The 21,770-nt window shown below is 40.8% G+C and overlaps 1 protein-coding gene across 1 annotated transcript in view; it reads left to right on the top strand.

The window, feature by feature from the left end:
* The window catches only part of TBC1D9 (TBC1 domain family member 9), a 62,994-nt gene extending 43,210 nt beyond the window's left edge, over positions 1–19,784 (top strand). Inside the window, exons 6-13 of the mRNA XM_050945491.1 lie at positions 3,427–3,525; positions 3,639–3,707; positions 5,242–5,482; positions 6,471–6,536; positions 9,434–9,520; positions 11,399–11,473; positions 11,600–11,700; positions 17,567–19,784. Coding sequence (XP_050801448.1) covers positions 3,427–3,525; positions 3,639–3,707; positions 5,242–5,482; positions 6,471–6,536; positions 9,434–9,520; positions 11,399–11,473; positions 11,600–11,700; positions 17,567–18,292 — 1,464 coding nt within the window. The 3' untranslated portion in view covers positions 18,293–19,784. The remainder of the gene's footprint in view (positions 1–3,426; positions 3,526–3,638; positions 3,708–5,241; positions 5,483–6,470; positions 6,537–9,433; positions 9,521–11,398; positions 11,474–11,599; positions 11,701–17,566) is intronic.
* The last annotated feature ends 1,986 nt before the right edge of the window (positions 19,785–21,770 follow it).

The following is a 21,770-nucleotide window of genomic DNA, read 5'->3' as shown; positions in this document are numbered from 1 at the left end:
TTTTTTCCAACTAGTTCTAATTTTGACATAGGCATAAATAATTCAAAGTTGGAAAACTTCTAGCAAAAACCCCAGTAACAGAATAACTAGTCAATGTTCATAAAGTGCATAGTAAAGTCCAAGAAAAAATGGACTAAACTTTGCACATCAAAAAACTAAGGATTTTTGTCTAATCCTTTAAATTAAATTTTACACAATAAAAAATTCAGAAAATATCCCTGACACTTAACTTTTAAATGCTGATTTCAAATTCCGGACCAACAAGAGGAGCGCAAACTCTCCTTTATGGGAAATTCATTGGTTCTTTTCTTCCCTGTGCCATGGAGAACTAATTGATATTCTAAATCAAAATGTAAGATGATCCTAGCCATCTAAAACCCCGACAAGTATTTCAGATACTTTCCCTATGTCCTCCACGTCTCAGGGAAAAAAAATTACTTTTTGAGCTATGTAAAAGGCATCAGAAATCTGCTGCCGGCTTTAGCAATAGTGAATTCCACATTGAGGGTGAATTAAATCTGAGGGTTGTGAGGATTTTCCCCCTCTCTAGTAGGGTAAGAATACAAACTGGCAGTGGAGGGGTAGACATTTATGTAAAGCTGCCATCCCATTTGTGCCTTGTTTTGAATCCCACACTATTTAAGAAAGCTGTTATGGCCTTGAGTATATTTAGATGAATAAATTGGCCTCATGCATAGCCACAATCTGTCTTTTGTGGGCATACGTAGTACAGAAGTTCGTAGCTCTTTCTAGTTGAATAGAAACGTACAGGAACGAGGCCAAATGTATCCCTAGTGTAGTGGCACTGAAGTCAGTGGAATATACCAGAGATAAACGTGCATCTTTTTTACTTGTACTCTATTTGAATGTAGGCTGTTAAATCAGCTTGCAGTATATATGTTTTGATGGTGTTATTTCCTGGTATTAAACTGCCACGTTTTTCAAGAGATAATGAGGGCCCTCTGTTATTCTGTGACTCTTACGTTTCTGGCCCTAAGTTTGTTGTACCCAATTGGGATTGGGGACCCATTGCATTGGGCTTGGTATAAATATAAGAGAGACAAATTTGTTGTAAATATCGGGAAATCTCCAGCTGCCATTGGGCTAACATTTATTTACTGCATTTTTAGTATTTTAGCTTGTCAGAGGCACATGGATAACAATGTAACCCTTGTCACTTGCCCTTTATTAAAAGCTGTATAAAAATAACGAGATGTACTGTGAAATGTGACTGTTTCTGCTTTGGCATAAGGGATATGATATGCTTTTTGTTCCAGAAGGAAGGCAAGCTCTATCAGAACAACTATCCCATGACACTTGCCTTGGGGGAAGGGAGGAGGGAATGATGAATCTGAAAACTCAGTGAGGGAGTACTATTAACTGAAGCATAATATTTAGTCATTTACCACACTGTGCTGTGATCCTATCCAATCCCATAAGCTAAGGAGGGTTGAACACTTGGACGAGAAACCTCTAGTGAAAACTCAGGTGCTTCAGGAAATAGTGCTGACAATTCAGTGGGTAGAACTCTTTCCAGAATCAGTATTGAACTAATGCCTGAGCATGGTGTATGACACAGGAATAGAACATTGTACCTGTAGGTTTGGGGTATTTTGGTGTGTTTGGGTTTTTACAGAGGGACTTTGCACTTAACATATCAACAAATGCTTTTTATTTTGCCAATGATTTTCTTTGCTATTATTGAAGATGTTTTGTGTTTTAATAAATCCAGCATGTCGTTTTATCTGATCCCATAATAAAGTCACAATCCACAGTGTTTGGTATTACTCTGCATTACTATAAAAGTAATTGCAATCCTGCAAACTTGTTGCACAATTAAAGAGCTGGGGTAGCATTTCCAAAATTGCCTAAAGTCCCATTTTCAAAAGTGACTTAGGACTCATTGACTTAAACTGGGACTTTAGCTCCCAAATGCCTGTCATTTTTTTAAAATGGGACCTAGGTTCCAGATTCACTGGGTGCTTTTGAAAATTTCACTCTTGACTTTTTTTTTTTTTTTAAAAGATTTCTGTACTTTCACCTGCACTTTTGTGTTTAAAAATACTTGTAACTGTTTAACCAGGCTCCTTAACTGTCTGTTTTTCAAAAGGTTTCCAATTGTAATTGGAAAATTAACAAATAAAGCAGAGAAAACATCCTGCTACTTCTAACATGATTTATAGATGTACAGATGATACAGGAATGTCACAGCTTGACATTAGTTGATTGCCTAAGAATGTATTAAGTTGATACCCCCCACGTCCTCACTCTGGAATGCATATCACAATCTGATCCACTGGCAGCAGCAGGCTCCTCCATGACTTTTATGTGTGGCACCCTAGATGGCTGGCTTTATTTCTTGTGCTAAAAGCTGGCCCTGGGTTTCTTCTAAGGACATATTACAAAGATGTTCATGTTGGGGAAAATCTCTATTGAAAGTGCATAGAAACAAATCTGTGGGACAGAGGTTCATGGATGTGAGAGCATGAGCCAGTGCTGTAGGTCCACTGAACGATGTTCTCAGTATTATATTTTTGCCCTCACTTTCTTTCACCTGGCATGCAGGTGTAGCGTATTAATGTACTTTGGAAGTTATGCATATGTTGAGGAGAGAACTTTGGTCTAGTGGATAGAGCACTGGACTAGGATTCAGGAGATCTTGGGTCTATCCTTTCTCTGCCACTGACCAGATGAGTGACCTTGGGCAAGTCACTTCACCAGTCTGTGCCTTGGTTTCCCCACTTGTCAAATGGGACTATAATGAAACTGACCCCCTTTGTAAAGCACATTGCTCTCTTCAGATGCAGAGTCCCATAAAAGAGGTAGGTAGGTATTAACTTTTGAAAATGGCACTTAAGTTTTTAAGTCATTTAAGCACTCTTGAAATTTTTAGCCATAGTATGAATTTCATTTCTCACATTTGGATTTAGACAGTTGTTTGATAATATACGAACTGCTATCTCGGATCAACCCAGTGACCCATGTAGCCCAATATCCTGTCTCCAACAGCGGCAAATAACAAATGTTTCAGAGGAAATCGAAAGAAATCCTGCATTAATAGCTATGGAGTAACCTGCCTATAGGGGAAGTTTCTTCCTAAGCGAACTTCTAACTGATGAGCATTATGCCCTAAAACATGAGGGTTTATATCCCTTCTGAAGTGCTTGGGAGACAAATGGAAATGAAATAGTGGAGGAAAGAAAATCTAGTAATAAATTCCTGAAAATTCAGTTATTTGCAAGTAATATGTTTAGAAAAATGTCTTTAATGTCACTCAATGTTTGTCTGAGATACTCATCTTACATCATTTCTGAACACTTACAGAATGAATTGTTTGGGTTTTTTATTTTTTATGAATAAATAGAAAACAAAGTATTCCAGGTACTAGCGCACAATTGAAAGGATCCATTTTGTCCTCCTTTTTAGAAATTTGGAAGTATACGAGCAGATCTGATTGAACAGATGAGATTTAAGCAAAGACTGAAGGTGATCCAGACTCTTGAAGACACCACTAAACGCAATGTGGTAGGTCCTTGGAAAAACATGCTTGCTAAGATTAATTGATTTCTGAAATAAAAATATCTTTCACATGGCACATATATAGGAAGCTTTTAATTGTTAATGTTACATTTCCAAAGGTGCGAACCATTGTGACTGAGACTTCTTTTACTATTGATGAGTTGGAGGAACTCTACGCTCTTTTCAAGGTAAAGCTGTAGTCAAGATAAGATCATGTGCATGCAGGAAAAATAAACATTTAGATTTGACATGAAAACTGCTGTCTGCTAATGAATCGATCTGAATTTGTGAGTTATTTGGTGTTGTTGTGTGCCCTGTCATAAACTGGAATTTGCAACTAGATATCATGGAAATACAAAAGAGCCATTTTTAAAAACTAAAGAAATAATTATTTTGCTAACTAATTTGATTAGAAAAAATGTATTATCCTGAGGACATCAGTTAGTAGAGAAGTAAGGAAAAGACAAAATCCTGAGTCACAGTTTCAGCCAGCTTCCAAAAACTTCTTTGTCTGTCTACCTGATTTGTGGGCATAGTTCTGAAAATCTGGCCCCAAAATATCTTCTTTATGCTAAATTTTGGATAGCTCATAACTTTACGTCACATGGTACTTGCTACCTGCTACAATTGATGGTTTTAATTTATACTGAATCTTCTGTAGTTTGTCTTGCTGCCCAGAGGCTCTCTTGAAGTAGTGTTCTAATAGTAAGTAAAAGCTGGGGAGAAGTAAGAATAGAGTCATAGATTTCAAAGCCAGAAGGAACCATTATGATCTGACTTCCTGCATACCACAGGCCATAGAATTTCATGCAGTAATTGCTGCCTCAAGTCATAAATTCTGGTTAAACTATAGTATATCCCTTAGAAAGATGTTCAGTCTTGATCTACAGACTTCAAGGGAATCCACCATATCTTGCCGTATGTTGTTTCAATTGTTAATTATCCTCGCGGTTAAAATGCCTTATCATTGCTCAGTCCGTGAGTGACACACACTGCAGTAGGTTGTCTTCTCTTGATTGGCCAGGACTGAGTTTCTTAAATATTCTGGTAAAGGGATGTATTTTCTCTTTGAATCTCCTGTAACTAGTTTCCATACTTAACTACAGTCCCAATCATGCAATATGATTCTCTAGACTGTATCCTTGCCCCTGAGTATTCTCAGGACTGTGAAATTGGTGAGATTGCGAAAGAGTGAAGGAGTCCAGGATCACACTGCGTGATCAGGCCCTATTTCCTTGCTTCTGCCCCCCATGAAATCAATTTGAAAGCCCTTATTGACTTCAGTAGGAGCAGGATTAGGCACTAAAATAAAGCAAGTATTTCTGCAAATGCCAAGTAAATGTTTAACCTAAAGACAGCAAAATTCTGTTTTGACAGGTATCTTGTAATCAGCCACTTTACTAACTTGAAACAATACATAGTTGTGAAAAAACAAGATTGAGCGTATCAGATCTGTGTATATATATATATTTGAGTCACTTCTGCTTGCTTCTTTGACCAAAAAAATGTTTACTATTTTTTTTTTCTGGGGAGCAGAGCTGAATTCTTTTCTGTTTCATGAAGCATTCTTTTCTTTTTTTGTAAGAAATGCCAATGCTCGTCAGAAATGAACCTGCTAAACTCAGATGATGTTGTTTTAAATGTATTTGTTTTTGTGTTGGTGATATTGTTGAGCTGTTTACAGAAATGGTGGCAATCTTACAGCATTTGCCTTCTCTTCAGGCAGAACATCTGACGAGCTGCTACTGGGGAGGGAACAGCAATGCGTTTGACCGCCATGACCCCAGCCTGCCGTATCTGGAACAGTACCGGATTGATTTTGAGCAGTTCAAGGGGATGTTTGCTCTCCTCTTTCCTTGGGCATGTGGGACTCACTCAGATGTGCTAGCTGCACGCTTATTCAGACTGCTGGATGGAAATGGAGATTCTCTAATCAACTTCCGTGAATTTGTCTCTGGGCTAAGTAAGGAGAATTTAATGAATTAACCTGAGAAATACTGTCCGTTACTCAGTGTGAGCCAGCCTGTCAGAAATCCTGATGTTATACTGACTGTGACTGGCACTAGTTTAATATAAACAAATGGAATTTAGAGAGTTACAAAGATTAAAATTATAGTTAGAATAATAATATGATGTCACTAACATTGGTTTCCAAAGAGGAAAAGGTTACGGCTGGCTTGGTATTCTGTCCAAAAATCTTTCTGCATTTTTGGTTTTATGCTTCCAGTAGATTGCACTCGTTGATATTTGCCAAGAAATATTTGCTGTTTAATTCTACTTAATGGCATTAGGTTTTCCTAGTCAGCTGTAATGTAAAATAAAGCTCCACCTAACTGAAATTATCTAATTTTCTAAAGATACATAATATAGAATATCTAAATATTTTTCTAATAAAATAATTCCAACATCTAGTAAACTGCCATAGAGTACTTGAATTTCATATTACTCGTTTTTCTGCAAGCCAAAGAACATTTCGATTGAGGTTAACATAATAGCAGAGACTACTTTATCCCTTGGTTACTCTTTGATCATGATCTTGTTTTCCTGGGTCTTTTCTAGCAAACATCTAATTGAGCTAAATCCTATGATCCCTTTATTTGGCCACAGTTTGTGCAGTTGAGGCTCACACAAAAAAGTTATTCTTAAACAGAAAACCCTATGGCCATCAATGTAGTAATGTGATGATGACTATTTTTGAGAGCTGCAAATGTAAACACTCTTCTAGTAAAGAAGTGAGTTAGTGTTTAAACCACTCAGAGTCAGGTGGTCTGTGTTCTTTTCCTAGTTCTACCACAGAGTAGAATCCCTCTGTGATCTTAAGCAAGTCACTTAACTCCTCTCTTTCAGTTTTCCTATTAAAAGCATAATTCATAAATGTTTGTAAATCTCTTAAGAACTCTTCTGATAGAAGCTGCTAATAATACTAACATGTTCAATGGGATATTGTTTAGGTACAGCATGTCATGGAGATCTTACAGAGAAACTGAAGCTGCTCTATAAAATGCATGTATTACCTGGTGAGTAAAAGACATTTAAAATAGCTGATTTTTCAGGCAAAAGAGAAAATTGGAATATAGTTACTTAATCTCCATTTTCCCAATTAAAAAGACTTCTGGTTTCCCAGCTAAAAATAGAGTGAAATTTCCTTTAGATACTAAGTACATGCAGCAGTCAAACAGAAGAGCTTCTGTCCTCTCCTCACCATGAGTCCAGGGGATCTTCATGCACACTTCAGTCTTCTGCTCTGCTCATCATAAATGGGCCATTTTTATAGACATTTGCTTGTTTTCCGAGGTGTTAGTGGCTGCTGTTGTGCCCATCAAGTTGGGTAGTGTAACTTCACTGACTTACTATGGGTATCGCATCAAAGAAACTAGTCCTGTCTGAAGCCAGGTCAGCAAGGTACCTAAGCCTGTGCATAAGTTTAAGCATGCAAATAGTCCCACTGGCTGCATGTGGTCAAAGTTACGCACATGCTTAAGTGCCTTCCTGAAGATGCATGAGTGCAGCAGGATACTTAAGGAGCCCCTCGTCTCTAATAAGTACTGCCTCTGGGGCAAGCTTGAATGAAGATACTCATTAGTTGCTCAAATTACTTAGGACACATTTTTATTGAACTACAAATCAAATAAAACTAACCATAAGGCTGGAAGTCCTGGTAGCTATGAAAGTGGGAGCACTTGGTTTGCCTTTCCAGCCTGTGATAAGCTATGGAGGCCGTCCTTTGTTTCCAGCAAGCAAGGAGTTAACTCTCTGCTTAGAATTCACACACATGTAAAGAATAATGCTGTCACAAAAAGGCGAGCATCCTTTTGGGATATATTAGCAGGAGTGTTGTAAGCAAGACACACAAAGTAATTCTTCCACTCTACTCTACGCTGATTAGGCCTCAGCTGTAGCATTGTGTCCAGTTCCGGGTGCCACATTTCAGGAAGGATGTGGACAAATTGGAGAGAGTCCAGAGAGGAGCGACAGAAATGATTAAAGGTCTAGAAAACATGACCTCTGAGGGAAAATTGAAAAAACTGGGTTTGTTTAGTCTGGAAAAGAGAAGACTGAGAGGGGACATGGTAACAGTTTTCAAGTATGTAAAAGGTTGTACAAGGAGGAGGAAGAAAAATTGTTTTTCTTAACCTCTGAGGATAGGACAAGAAGCAATGGGCTTAAATTACAGCAAGGGAGGTTTAGGTTGGACATTAGGAAAAACTTCCGAACTGTTCGGGGGGTTAAGCACTGGAATAAATTGCTTAGGGAGGTTGTGGAATCTCCATCATTGGAGATTTTTAAGAGTAAGTTTGACAAACACCTGTTGGAAATGGTCTAGATAATTCTTAGTCCAGCCATGAGGGCAGGGGACTGGACTAGATGACCCCTCGAGGTCCCTTCCATTTCCAATTCTATGAAAAGAGTAAGAAAAGTTTACGGATGAAGGGCCAAGTAAGGCTCTGAGAGAATACAGGAAAGTCTAAATAAACAGCTGCTTACTAGTCAGGAGCACAGGTGCCAACTTTCACGTGGTAAATAAGCAACCTGACTTTCACAATAAGCCAAAAACCAAGCTAATCCCATTTCAAAACAAGCCAATCCTAAGAACCCCAACACTCTGTGACTGGATCCTCCCAGTGTGCAGTATGGGACTGGGGTGAGCCTACTGTGCACCCCGGCTCTCTCTTTCCCCCCTGCTTGACTCCCTTTACCCCTGCTTGCTGGGAACCGATAAAAAAAAGCAGCCAAGAGGAGGACAGGTAAGTCCTTTAAGAAGATAGAGCACTAGCCCAACTGATCCATCTCTTGGGGCTCTAAGTGACACCAGTTTAGATGGATCAGTGGTGTGAGTATAAGTCTAAAAGCTTTTGTGGGTGTGGGAGTCAAACTTGCATCTCTCTCAATTTTCCTAGTACACATGCCAAGCTCAAACTAAGGGCAGGCAGTCTGGCTCAATGCCAGTAACGTGTATCCACTGAAGAGAGAGGACTGCCCTCTATCCAAGTGATGAACTGAGAGGTGTCTTATCCCTCAGTGAGGTACCTAGCTCATCTCCCAACTGCTCTAGGATTGAGAAGCTCACTTCACATGCGCACAAGCCAAACCTTTGATGCAGAAATAGTTTCAGATGCACAATACAAGTTAGGATATTAAGCAAAGCATTCGGTTTTTCTCCCAGGAAGAACTTATTAGAACGAAAGATGGAATCCCTTAAACACAACAGAACTGCCACAGTTGTACTCTGCTGTGGTGACTAGAGAGGTGGGGAAGTGGGGTTGCGTGCAAGGAATCCATACCATTGTGAGCCACAGAGTAGTGTTTTGGAATAGCTCTCTTATGACAGCAGTGTAGTGCAGGAAGGGGAGGGACAAAGATCCATTACTCTGAATCAATGGGTCAAATCCCCCATAGAGGGCAGGGAATAACAGCAGCCACTCATACCACTTACGGGCTGAAGTACCTGCTCAGAGAAACTGCTCTGGACCCTAAAGAAGAGGACAATTCCTTCCCTAAGACCACAGGGATCTCCTGTGTAAGACCCTGTACAGCCGACAAGTGCTTTGACTTTGAGGGTACATAGGTCAGAAACATCCTAGTGACTCAGGCCAATGATGCATTTAGTGCATGTCTTTCCAGTGAGTGACCAGTACCAGAATCTTCAGAAAAAGATACAAGAAATCTATTTAGTGGACAGTTATGAAATACTCTGCCCACAGAAGTAGTTTCTTCCTAACCACATCAGGTAGTGGTTGGCTTCTCTCTGAAACATAAGGAGGTTGAGTGCTTTTTTTTACTAACCTCAAGTTTGGATATCCTCATTATGTGGTACTACACTTCTAAAATGTGAAACTCTACACTGACACAAATTTACTTTGTTTTTTAAATTTTTTTATTAAAAACACAGTCATTTCTTTCTTTCATCACACAGATCCATCCCCTGAGCAAGAAGAGCCAGATTCTGCTTTTGAAGCAACTCAGTACTTTTTTGAAGACATCACACCAGAGTATACACATGGTGGGTGACTTTTCTCTGCAAGAGCATTATCTTGTCTTTTCATTGTTTTAAGACCCTAAATATTGGTTAACACTAATAACCTTACTTTTAAATGGCTACTTTCTCATTGGATTAAAATGAAGAAATAAAATATTTTATGTAAAAAGAAATGTATATGACTAGTGTTTGTTATCTGTGATATCTGTGAAGATGTCTGTGTTTTCAATAAGGCCTTCCTTAGATGCTATAAGGAAGAATTCCTCTTGGGGTAATGCCATCAGTGTGGTGGTGATGGTATGTCACAAGTTCAGCATGTATGACTTTGTGGAGGAGAAACATGAGTGTGTTGGGCTGTGAAAGGAGTAGAATCTTGTTTAAATGTGTTAGTAAGAATTGACAAAAGTGGCAAAACAATTCATGATGCATATGGACAGTACCCAGAGAGAGAGAGAGAGAGAGGCTGTATCTGGCTATAGGGTATAATCTCTCCATGGTGTGCAGAACCTTCACAAGGGCTGACTGGGGATAAACATGAGCATAGTGCCTGTGCATCCCATGTGTGTTGTGGAAGGGGTCCACTGCCAGCCTGCAGATCTTATTTGGTTCCAGTGGCTTCAGCACCCAATGCGTTTGGAAGAGTGGGGCTGAAGATGGAACAGCAGCTGCAGATATTAGGGTCTTCAAAATTTCATAACATAAGATGCGTTCTTTAATCTGCATATGCATCGAATTTTACAGATAAACCATTTTGGCAGTGTTTTAATCGGTCTTTAGATGCTTTGAGTGGAGATTTCAGTGAAGTCAATAGGAGCTGACTTAGGCTAATGCTGAGAACTTTTAAAAGTTCATCCTTTGTCACTATTAAATTTTAAATCCTCTGCCTAAAAAAAAGCTTATGAAATGCCTGGAAGTCGAAGCTAGACCAATTCAGACTATAAATAAGGCGTACATTTTTATCAATGAGAGCAATTAACCATTGGAACAATTCACTAAGGGTTGTGGTGGATTCTATATCGCTGACCATTTTTTAAACCAAGATTAGATGTTTTTCTAACAGATCTGCTCTAGGAATTATTTTGGGGAAGTCCTGTCTCTTGTGTTACACAGGAGGTCAGATTAGGTGATCATAATTGTCCATTTTGGCCTAGGAATCTATGAAATATAGTGTGTACCCCTGTACAGAGCTTGGATGAAGAGAGAAGCTATAATAAGAAACCTCTCAAATCTACTTAAAATATATTTTTAATACATTATAATACAACAACTTCTGAAGTCTGAAGCTTTCTGTGTCCCCCATTAGGAAGTAGAGAATCTCTGCTTTCCAGTGGCTTAAAGCTTCTGGTTCCAACCCTGAAGCGCCTGGAGATATTGGAGGTTACATGTCACTGTTTTTGAGGACTGAACATTGCCCCTCATGCACAGTGGGTTTCTGTAGTTTTGGGAAAAAGAAGAAAACATTTTTTTTCTGAAGGTTGTTTGAAACTGTAGCTGATGATTGATTGGAATGTTAGAAGTGGTCTCCTGGGAGATAGCTTAGTGGACAGTATGTATGAGAAGCAATTAGGTGTACATTATAAATTCAGGCTATCATATGGATATCACTGTAAGCAGATGGTAGTGATATTTATTTGGTGGATTCCTTAATCATGGCCCTGGGCATTATATTGTACACAAAGATGGCCCTTGTACATGTCTTTATTTTATTAATTACATGGAAGCAGATGTAAAAATAAGCAAAAAATTGGTCATAGTTTAGTCCTCTTTTTCTTGACTGTGTCCTTTCATAAATCTAAAACTTTTTGCTTATTCTACTTTGTTTTGCTCTGTAAACATGAATACAGTACACATGCGTATCTGAAACTACACTAAATCTCTCGTTTTGTAAATACTTCCCAATAGTTGTTGGCATTGACAGCAGGAACAAACAAGCGGCAGACGATGAGTTTGTTTCAGTGAGCCTGAAACCAGACAAAGGTACATATTTTCTCTGTATATTTTACTGCTTGAAAGATGAATTCTTTTGAAGAAAGAAAAAATGCTAATGCAGGACCTCATGATAGACTTTGTCTTCCTCTTTTCTGGCTAATTCACTGACATTAGGTAAGAAAAACTCACAAGAAAATCGAAACTACCTGAGAATGTGGAGTCAAGAGAATAAATCCAAAGCAAAGAATGCGAAGGATTTACCCAGACTGAATCAGGTAAATTCTGTTGACATTTAGTTATTTTTCATAAATGCCAGAAGTTTGGTCATATTCATTTTGGCTTATATAGTAGGTTGATCAAATATTAGTATTCAAATTGCAGGTTCATATGACAACTTGATTTAAAAATATTGCAAATATTAGAATGGCTGTTTTGGGGTGAGGAATGGGGGGAAGAAAGCACGCAGGTTGGTGATATTCAGTATGAGGCCATCCAAACTTCTGTTGGGAGTTAAAAATAAATGGTACATCATTCATGTATATCTGTGGAATTTTTTAAAAAAAGATGCTTTGGAAGAAGAGTGCCAGTCCCAGAAATTCAAAAATAATGATCCCCTGTGTCCTATTGATAGATTCTTGTGAGGGGAAAAACTGGTTGACTGTTTTATTCCTTAGACCCACAGAAGTTAGAGATTGTAAAGACTATGGCCTGGCCTACACTAGAAAATTAAGTTATCTGTGTTGCTTAGATGTGTGAAAAATCCACACCCTGAGTGGTGCAGTTAAGGTGACCTAATCCACAGTGTACACGGCACTAGGTCTATGAAAGAGACGTAGCGTCTACATTGAAGTGCTAAAAGGCACAGTTGCAGTTATGCCGCTATAGTGTAGACATAGCCTTGTTGGGCAGCTGTTCCTTTCATGAGTGGGCAGTGAAGGATTATTCTCTATAGTAAATTGTCCTGTGTTTTTGTCCAATCCATGTTTAATTTTTTAAAGAGATGAGACTTCTGCCATTTCCATTGGGAGAGGATTCCACAGTCTAAAGGTATGTCTACACTGCAGCTGGGAACATGCTTCCCAGTGCAGATAGACACATGCTATCTCTGATTGAGCTAGTGTGCTGAAATAGCAACGTGGCCTCAACGGCACAGGCAGTGACATGAGCTAGCTGCCCAAGTACAAGCCTGCCCAACACCTTGGATATGGATTCAGGCAGCTAGGCCTAGCCACCACCCATGCCACCACATACATGCCGCTGTTGGTAGCAGGCTAGCGCAAGCAGAGCTAGCACATGTTTGTCTACCCACAGTGGGAAGCATGGTCCCAGCTGCAGTGTACACACACTCATATAGCCTAAATACTACTACTTTTCATCCTATTAATTCTAGTTATTCCCTCTTCAGACTATCTTATGCAATATATTTCTTACCTCCATGTCTGAGTACTTTGTTTTGAAGACTGAAACTCTCTTTATCTGGATTACCATTTTCAATCAACGGAAGATTGATTTAAATTTCAAATCTAAGTGATTAAAATCACCAATTTAAATCATGATTTAAACCAGCAAGCAGGAAACCTGGTACTTTCTTAGTTACTTTCCTAAAAGATAATTCTCATTGGTAACTATTAAAATATGGGTTGATTTGCAATTAAGTATAGTCTTTACACTAAATTTGGTGCTTCCTTTTGCTAACCAGAAAATACTCTACATCTATACACATTTATTTAAGCACTTATGTGACCTAACACACCCCTCAGATCCACAGTAACAGTGTGTGTACCCTAGTATGTGATCAAGCCAACTGCAACCATATGTGCATTCAGCCACCATGAATTAATAAAACAGAACACCATGTAGTTAAGGGTTAATTGGAAAGCAAGCTTTCAGAGGCAAGGTCAAAACTAGCTGTCCGTTTCTGCTAATCTGAATGGGAGGCAGGGCCGGCTCCAGGCACCAGCATCCCAAGCAGGTGCTTGAGGTGGCAGTCTGTGTGTTTTTGCCCCCAACCAGCATGCCGAATTGCCACCGCGGACGGCGGAGGCAGTCCATGTGCTGTTAGGGCAGCTTGCACGTTTTCGCGGCGGTGGCAATTCGGTGGCAGCTTCTATGTTCATCTGTCCACGGCGGCGCAGCTTCTGTCTTCCAGCTGAAGAAAGAAGCTGCCGTTGAATTGCCGCCGCCGCAGAAACGCGTGAACCGCCCTAACGGTGCACAGACTGCCTATTCTGTCCGCGGTGGCAATACAGCGCGCTGCTTGGGGTGGCAAAAACAGTAGAGCCGGCCCTGATGGGAGGAGGGGAAAAGCAAGTCAACAAGTGAGACTGAAAAGCTTGGTGGATGGAAGGGCGCCTTTGATATAGAAGTTTGCTAAAAGTTAGGAAAAGTGATGATTTAGTAGGGGTCATTATGACCTATGTGTTTTATAGCAGCAAAGAATCCTGTGGCACCTTATAGACTAACAGACGTTTTGGAGCATGAGCTTTTGTGGGTGAATACCCACTTCCTCAGATGCATGTAGTGGAAATCTCCAGGGGCAAGTATATATATGCAAGCAAGCTAGAGATTAATGAGGTTAGTTCAATCAGGGAGAATGAGGCCCTGTTCTAGCAGTTGAGGTGTGAAAACCAAGGGAGGAGAAACTGGTTCTGTAGTTGGCAAGCCATTCACAGTCTTTGTTTAATCCTGAGCTGATGGTGTCAAATTTGCAGATGAACTGAAGCTCAGCAGTTTCTCTTTGAAGTCTAGTCCTGAAGTGTTTTTGCTGCAGGATGGCCACCTTAATGTCTGGGAGGTTGAAGTGTTCTCCTACAGGTTTTTGTATATTGCCATTCCTAATATCTGATTTGTGTCCGTTAATCCTTTTCCGTAGAGACTGTCCAGTTTGGCCAATATACATAGCAGAGGGGCATTGCTGGCATATGATGGCGTATATTACATTGAAGGACGTGCAGGTGAATGAACCAGTGATGGTGTGGCTGATCTGGTTAGGTCCTGTGATGGTGTCACTGGTGTAGATATGTGGGCAGAGTTGGCATCGAAGTTTGTTGCATGGATTGGTTCCTGAGCTAGAGTTACTATGGTGCAATGTGCAGTTACTGGTGAGGATATGTTTCAGGTTGGCAGGCTGTCTGTGGGCGAGGACTGGCCTGCCACCCAAGGCCTGTGAAAGTGTGGGGTCATTGTCCAGGATGGGTTGTAGATCCCTGATGATGCATTGGAGGGGTTTAGCTGGGGACTGTATGTGATGGCCAGTGGAGTCCTGTTGGTTTCTTTCTTGGGTTTGTCTTGCAGTAGGAGGCTTCTGGGTACATGTCTGGCTCTGTTGATCTGTTTCCTTATTTCCTCATGCAGGTATTGTAGTTTTGAGAATGCTTGGTGGAGATTTTATAGGTGCTGGTCTCTGTCTGAGGGGTTAGAGCAGATGCGATTGTACCTCAGTGCTTGGCTGTAGACAATGCATCGTGTGATGTGCCCGGGATGGAAGCTGGAGGTATGAAGGTAGGCATAGCAGTTGGTAGATTTTCGGTATAGGGTGGTGTTAATGTGACCATCACTTATTTGCACCGTGGTGTCTAGGAAGTGGACTTCCCGTGTAGATTGGTCCAGGCTGAGGTTGATGGTGGAGTGCAAGCTGTTGAAATCGTGGTGGAATTTTTCCAGAGTCTCCTTCTCATAGGTCCAGATGATGAAGATGTCATCAATGTAGCGTAGGTAGAGAAGGGGCGTGAGTGGATGAGAGCTGAGGAAGCGTTGTTCCAGGTCGGCCATAAAAATATTGGCATATTGTGGGGCCATGCGGGTGCCCATAGCGGTGCCACTGATCTGGAGATATATATTGTCATCAAATTTGAAATAGTTGTGTGTGAGGATAAAGGCACAGAGCTCAGCAGCCAGTTGTGCTGTGGCATCATCAGGGATACTGTTCCTGACCGCTTGTATTCCATCTGTGTGTGGGATGTTTGTGTAAAGAGCCTCTACATCCATGGTGGCTAGGATGGTGTTTTCTGGAAGGTCACCAATGCATTGTAGTTTCCTCAGGAAATCAGTGGTGTCATGGAGATAGCTGGGAGTGCTAGTGGCATAGGGTCTGAGTAGAGAGTCCACATATCCAGACAGTCCTTCAGTGAGAGTGCCAATGCCCGAGATGATGGGGCACCCAGGATTTCCGGGTTTGTGGATCTTGGGTAGTAGATAGAATAACTCCCAGCTATCTCCGTGACACCACTGATTTCCCAGACCTTAAGGTGGCCATCCTGCAGCAAAAACACTTCAGGACTAGACTTCAAAGAGAAACTGCTGAGCTTCAGTTCATCTGCAAATTGACACCATCAGCTCAGGATTGAACAAAGACTGTGAATGGCTTGCCAACTACAGAACCAGTTTCTCCTCCCTTGGTTTTCACACCTCAACTGCTAGAACAGGGCCTCATCCTCCCTGATTGAACTAACCTCATTAATCTCTAGCTTGCTTGCATATATATACCTGCCCCTGGAGATTTCCACTACATGCATCTGAGGAAGTGGGTATTCACCCACGAAAGCTCATGCTCCAAAACGTCTGTTAGTCTATAAGGTGCCACAGGATTCTTTGCTGCTTTTACAGACTAACACGGCTACCCTCTGATACTTGACAGTTATAAAAGACTAGCTAATATGGTGTATTTTGAAGCAGTCCTCTGAAGCCATCTTGAGAGAGATTTTTCCTAACACTTTTTCTCCCCGGTGGGTGAGCAACTGGCCCTTGCATACCCGCTGTTAATTGGTCAATACTGTTCCAGATGTTAGGTAAATATCTGGAATGTTCTAAACCTATTGCTTATGTTTGTGTGTGCTTAAGTCTAATAAACTGCAGTTTTAGATACAGCATGCTTACTTGCATTAATCATTTATCAGATGGAATTGGTGTGGTCCCATTGATTTATTCCTGACATCTCATGGAGTGAAACAGTTAAGTTACCCCTGCTGTGGGTTCTAAAAACCCTGGGTAAACAACACATTTAAATCAGATTCTTAATTTTTCCTTTTTTTATGTTACAAAATGGTGAATGATGCTTTTGTTATTTATTAGATGGTTAATTTTGTACTCATGTGTTATGTCAAGTTGCATTTGGATGGAAATTCGAATTGTTTAAAAATGCCCTAAAACAGCATTTTAAAATTGTTTAATAAACCAGTAATTTTTAAATGCAAAGCATGTTTTGATAAACTTACTTTTCTGTCCTTATGTATCCACCATATTTAATATAGTTTTATTTAATTAATGAAAACAAAGTTTTATCTTTAGTTAGTGATTGAACTGAAGTTTCTGGTCACAATGTCCTTTAAGATTTTTAAAACTAGTAGATCTCATCCTCTCACACCTTGTTTTTATTCATAGATTGGTAAAGGGAAAAGCTTTTCCTTTTTTTTCAGAAAATCAATTTCTGAACTTCCAGTGAACTAGACATTGAATTGAATTGAACTACTTGAATAAATTTAAAATGAAGAAAATTCTCTGCATCTGCAGAAGAGGCAATCACTGTCAAAACTGGTTTAGCACTTCAGAAAATTCCAGTTCCAGGTGGTTAGCCAAGAACTTCCACCAGCTCAGTGGTTTGACTATTTTTTTTTAAAGTATTTAATTTAAATTTAACAACAGATTTAAATTAAAAAAATCTGATTTTTTTAAATTTTTAATATTTATAATTCATTGATTTTTAGCCACCCTGACACTCCACACCTTCATGTTGTTGGAATCCTGTAGGACACATGCTCTACTTTTAATTCTCTCCTTTATGGCTTGATGAGAACTAAGATTGGGGCCACTATTCTTCTGGTCAGAAGGGTAATTGTGAGCAACCAGAAGCACTGACTCTCCTCCACGGTCGCCTAAGGCTAAGGCAGGGGAAACTGTAGTAGCCTGGGAGGTGGAGAATAATTCAATCCAGCAATTTGGTGGAAGCATCTTAGAGAAATACATAATTTTCTTGAGTACTAGAAAATATTCTAAAATAGCTAGACTACTTCTGACTTCATCATATGAGCTACTTGATTCCCAGTGTCCCACACACATTTCTTTAAACTGATTTATACCCAAATCTTAAAGACTATATTTGCTGCCATTCCTTTAATTAAAATTAATTCTATCCTCTACACTTAGGGGCAATTTATTGAATTGTGCAAGACAATGTATAACATGTTCAGTGAAGACCCCAATGAACAAGATCTATACCATGCCACTGCTGCTGTGACAAGTTTGCTTTTGGAGATTGGTGAGGTTGGTAAGCTCTTCACTGTTCAGCCCCCAAAAAGTACAGACAGTAGCAGTAACAACTGCAGCAAAGCTATTCAGAGTATGTTGTTTCAGAAGAAGGGGAGCCAGCAGTATGATTTTGACCAGCGTGAATCCTTTCAAGCCAGCCTCATTGCTAATGAGGAGGAGACAGTTTCCCCTGATAACGTATTGAGTGTACAGATGGAAGACATTAAGCTTGAAGACTCTTCTCCCAGGGACAATGGAGCTTGTTCTTCCATGCTTATTTCTGATGATGATACTAAAGATGACAGCTCCATGTCCTCCTATTCAGTACTGAGTGCAGGCTCGCACGAGGAGGAAAAGCTCCACTGTGAGGACATAGGTGAAGATACGGTTTTGGTGCAAAGCAGCCACAACACTTCTCTGCGTAGAAGCACTAGCATTGACAGAGACTGGGCCATCACCTTTGAGCAATTTTTAGCCTCTCTCTTGACTGAACCAGCACTGGTGAGGTACTTTGACAAGCCTGTGTCCATGATGGCTAGAATTACTAATGCAAAGAACATACGAATGATGGGCAAGCCAGTAACGTCCACAAGTGACTATGAGATCGCTACTATGTCGGGATGAAAGGGCAGTCAGGGGGTCTTTTATTTTAGATTTTTTATTACATATTTATTAGTACCTGACACAGGTCCTGGTATTTTAAAACATGGTAGCTTTCACTAAAGTGAAAATAGTGGGGTGCAGACATAACTCCCCTGAATTGTAATCACCTTTTGTGAGAAATGTTACAAGAATGCACCTTTTATTCAACATACAGAAAAAATACAGTTGTCAGTGAAATGTGTGTATTATTAACCCTGCTGTCAGTGTAAAAATGGTAAAGATTAGTTCTCAATTCGTAACTCTAAATGGAATGACAGATATTTGTGTACGTTTTAAAAACAGACCTATCAAAAAGGCCTAATTCTTGACAAGAAATGGGAGATCTCTAAAATTTAAAGGGGACACTCAATCTGTATAGGACCTGAAAGAAAAGTAAATGCCATGCAGCATCCCTGGGGGATGTCTGTCTTTTAAGAGACTAATGGTTTTAATGAATGCTTTGATTTTATGTTTTTTAAATATATAAAAGACATCCTCTTGAGATATTTCCTGGGACCTGCCTTTCTTTGCTTAAGAAAGTTATAGACTGGTTTCTCAACAGATTGGGAGTATCCCTTTTTAAAGTGGAAAAGGATGTTTTTAAACATTAAATATAAAAAGTACTTCTATAGCTGGATCTGCAGCGTAGTTAATATTATTCAGCTCGCAAAACTAACCTTTACCACCAACCTAATAATATATCCTCAGTAATGTAAGAAATGAAAAACCTGCATTGCATATGTCTTCATTTACAGCACTGGAAAGTAGAAATAATGTAAACTGAAAAAAATCTGCAAGATAATGTAACTGAATGTTTTAAAGTCTTATTGAGAACACTGTCACTCTATATAATATGAATATTATCCTGTATCAATTTACTGAATATGTTAAAATGAAAGCTGGAGCACCTGCACTTTGAATCCTTGCTTTTTTATACAAATATTCAAGATTTTTTTTTATGTTGCTAAATGTTTTCTAATTCAGTTATTTAGTTCAGGATCATTCTGACATGCCTAAATTTTATTTGCTGTCTTCAAAATCTTTTCACCAGAAAACTGTTGGGTTTCTTTTATACTACTGTACATTATGTCCATGTAACTGTTCCATATTTTGATACCCAAAGCTTCTGTTTAATTTATTTGTTTTAAAAGAATCATTTAAAAACTGTCAATGTGGTCTTTAACCACAGATAAATGTGAACAAATAAAATACACTCAGCAAAGAATGTGGTTCTTTTTTAACTATTAAACCCATGATAAATGGAAAATTAGATGATTGTAGTTTTACACAGCTGTGCAGTGGAAATTCCATGAAGCAAATGACTTGGGATCTCCAACTAATGATTTCAGAACACAAAATATCAATTGTTTCATGACTTCATTTTATTCAATATTTGTGTGTTTGTAACAGGAATATGCTGTGATGTAACAGTCATTCAGCAGAAGTTTCTCACATTACAGAATGTCATTAAACATTTTCCCTGTTGTGTTTGAACTTAGCTAGAATTATTGTGGTTTTTTTTTTAAACATGATTGATTTTATAGATGTGATTTTTTGATGTATATTTCTAAGGCACAATTTGATATGCACTCTTCTATTTAAATTACAAAAAAGATGATTTTTTTTTTGTTTAAAAGGTACAGATAAGCTGACTTGCCAAAGTTATAATGTTAGCAGAACAAGTATGCATATGCATTGTGAAATAGACATTACTGTATTGTGACAAAGGCAGCCCTGACAGTCCTGTTGGGTTCCGGGAAGTGGGCGCAAGCCCTCCCACAGCTGAAGGACTCTTCCCCTAGCCCATGTGGAGGATCCACTGAGTCCAGGACACAAGTATGGGAGACAACAAAGAAAACACCAAGGGCAAGTGTGAGGGTCAAAAATAAGGAACCTGAAGGGGACACTGAGTAGAGAGCCCCAGTCAGCACCCACTGCTCCTCGAAGGTGTCAAGGAAGCCAGCAGATGCCGCACAGAGGAACTCTGCCCAGATATGTGAGCGGAAAGTGGAACGGAAATAGGCCCCACAGTCGCAGAAAACCCCCACAGCCAACATCCTCTCCCTGGTGTTAGAGATGGTCACTTTAGCCGTGGCTAAGAGGAAGTTGAAGAGGAGGTCCTATGACTTTGTGGGGCCATGGATGGGATGTCCATATATCGGGGGAGGGAGTGCAGCCAAAACCACAGGAGGTCCAGGAGGAGCCAGAAGAGGGTCTGCAACCTGGCACACTCAAGGTAGGTGTGTGCCAGGGTCTCCCTCACGCCACAAAAGAGACAGGCATTGGGAAGAGGATAAACTGTACCAGGTACACGCCCGTGCTCATGGATCCATGAAGGAGCCCTGGAAGGGTGGTCCTACTGGGAGTTGGGAAGTGGGTGGATGTAAGCCCACCCACAGAGAAAGGCCCCTCCCCCAGCCTGAGGAGGAGCTACTTAGCCCAGAACTCAACCAAAGTTGGGGGACAATGAAGAAAAAAAACAGGAACAGGTGTGGGGGTCAAAGGGCCAAAACTAGGGAACCATAAGGGGACACTGAGCAGCAAACCCCAGACAGGACCTCCTCAAAAGCATCCAAGGAACCAGATGCTGCCCAGACGAACTCTGCCCGGATGCATGAACGGATGAAAGAACGAAAACAGGCCCCACCGTCGCAGGCCCCCACCCCTTCAGCCAACCGCCTCTCCCTGGTGTTATAAATGGCCACTTTGACCATGGCTAGGAGGAGGTTGACGAGGTGGTCCCATGACTTCATGGGGCCACGGATGGGGTGAGCATATATAAAAATGTGCAGGGAAAAGTGCAGCCAGAAACTCAACAAGAGGTTCCAGATGAGCCGGAAGAGGGGCTGCAGCCTGGCACACTGTAGATAGACATGTGCCCGGGTCTCTCTCTCACCACAAAAAGCTGGCATTGGAAACAGGATCTTTGAAGAATGTGGTATAAGATGGGTGTCTAAGTTCCCTCTAAGCTGCACAGCCGCCTATTGAACCCCACGCAGGGGCTCAGGACTGTGGCGAGGAGGCACCTCTCCCCCAGCACAGACCTGCTGTGGCAGGGACAGGCGCCTCTCCCCGCCGGCCCCAGCATGGTCCTGTTGTGGCAGGGACAGGCACCCCTCCCCGCTGGCCCCAGCACAGACCTGCCCTGGACTTGCCGTGTCTAGGGAAGAGGTGCCCCACCCCAGACCCACCACGGACTTGCCATGGCTGGGAGAGAAGCACCTCTCTCCCCCCGAGCCCATGCGCTGCTAACGGGAGAGCGAGCTGGGGGGGGGGGAGAGAGTGTTCTCTCTCTCCACGGTTGCCCCCAGGCAGCCTGCACCCCAAACCCCTCATCCCTGGCCCAACCTCAGAGCCATCAGACACAGACACCCCCATTCCTCTCTCCCAGCCCAGATCCCCTCCTCCCACACTCCGAACCCCTCGGCCCCACCACATTAATTTTGTTATGTGCACCAAT

Source organism: Gopherus flavomarginatus, chromosome 3, assembly GCF_025201925.1.
Source record: "Gopherus flavomarginatus isolate rGopFla2 chromosome 3, rGopFla2.mat.asm, whole genome shotgun sequence".
Taxonomy (NCBI): Eukaryota; Metazoa; Chordata; order Testudines; family Testudinidae; genus Gopherus; species Gopherus flavomarginatus.
This window is presented reverse-complemented; position numbering and strand designations above follow the sequence as displayed.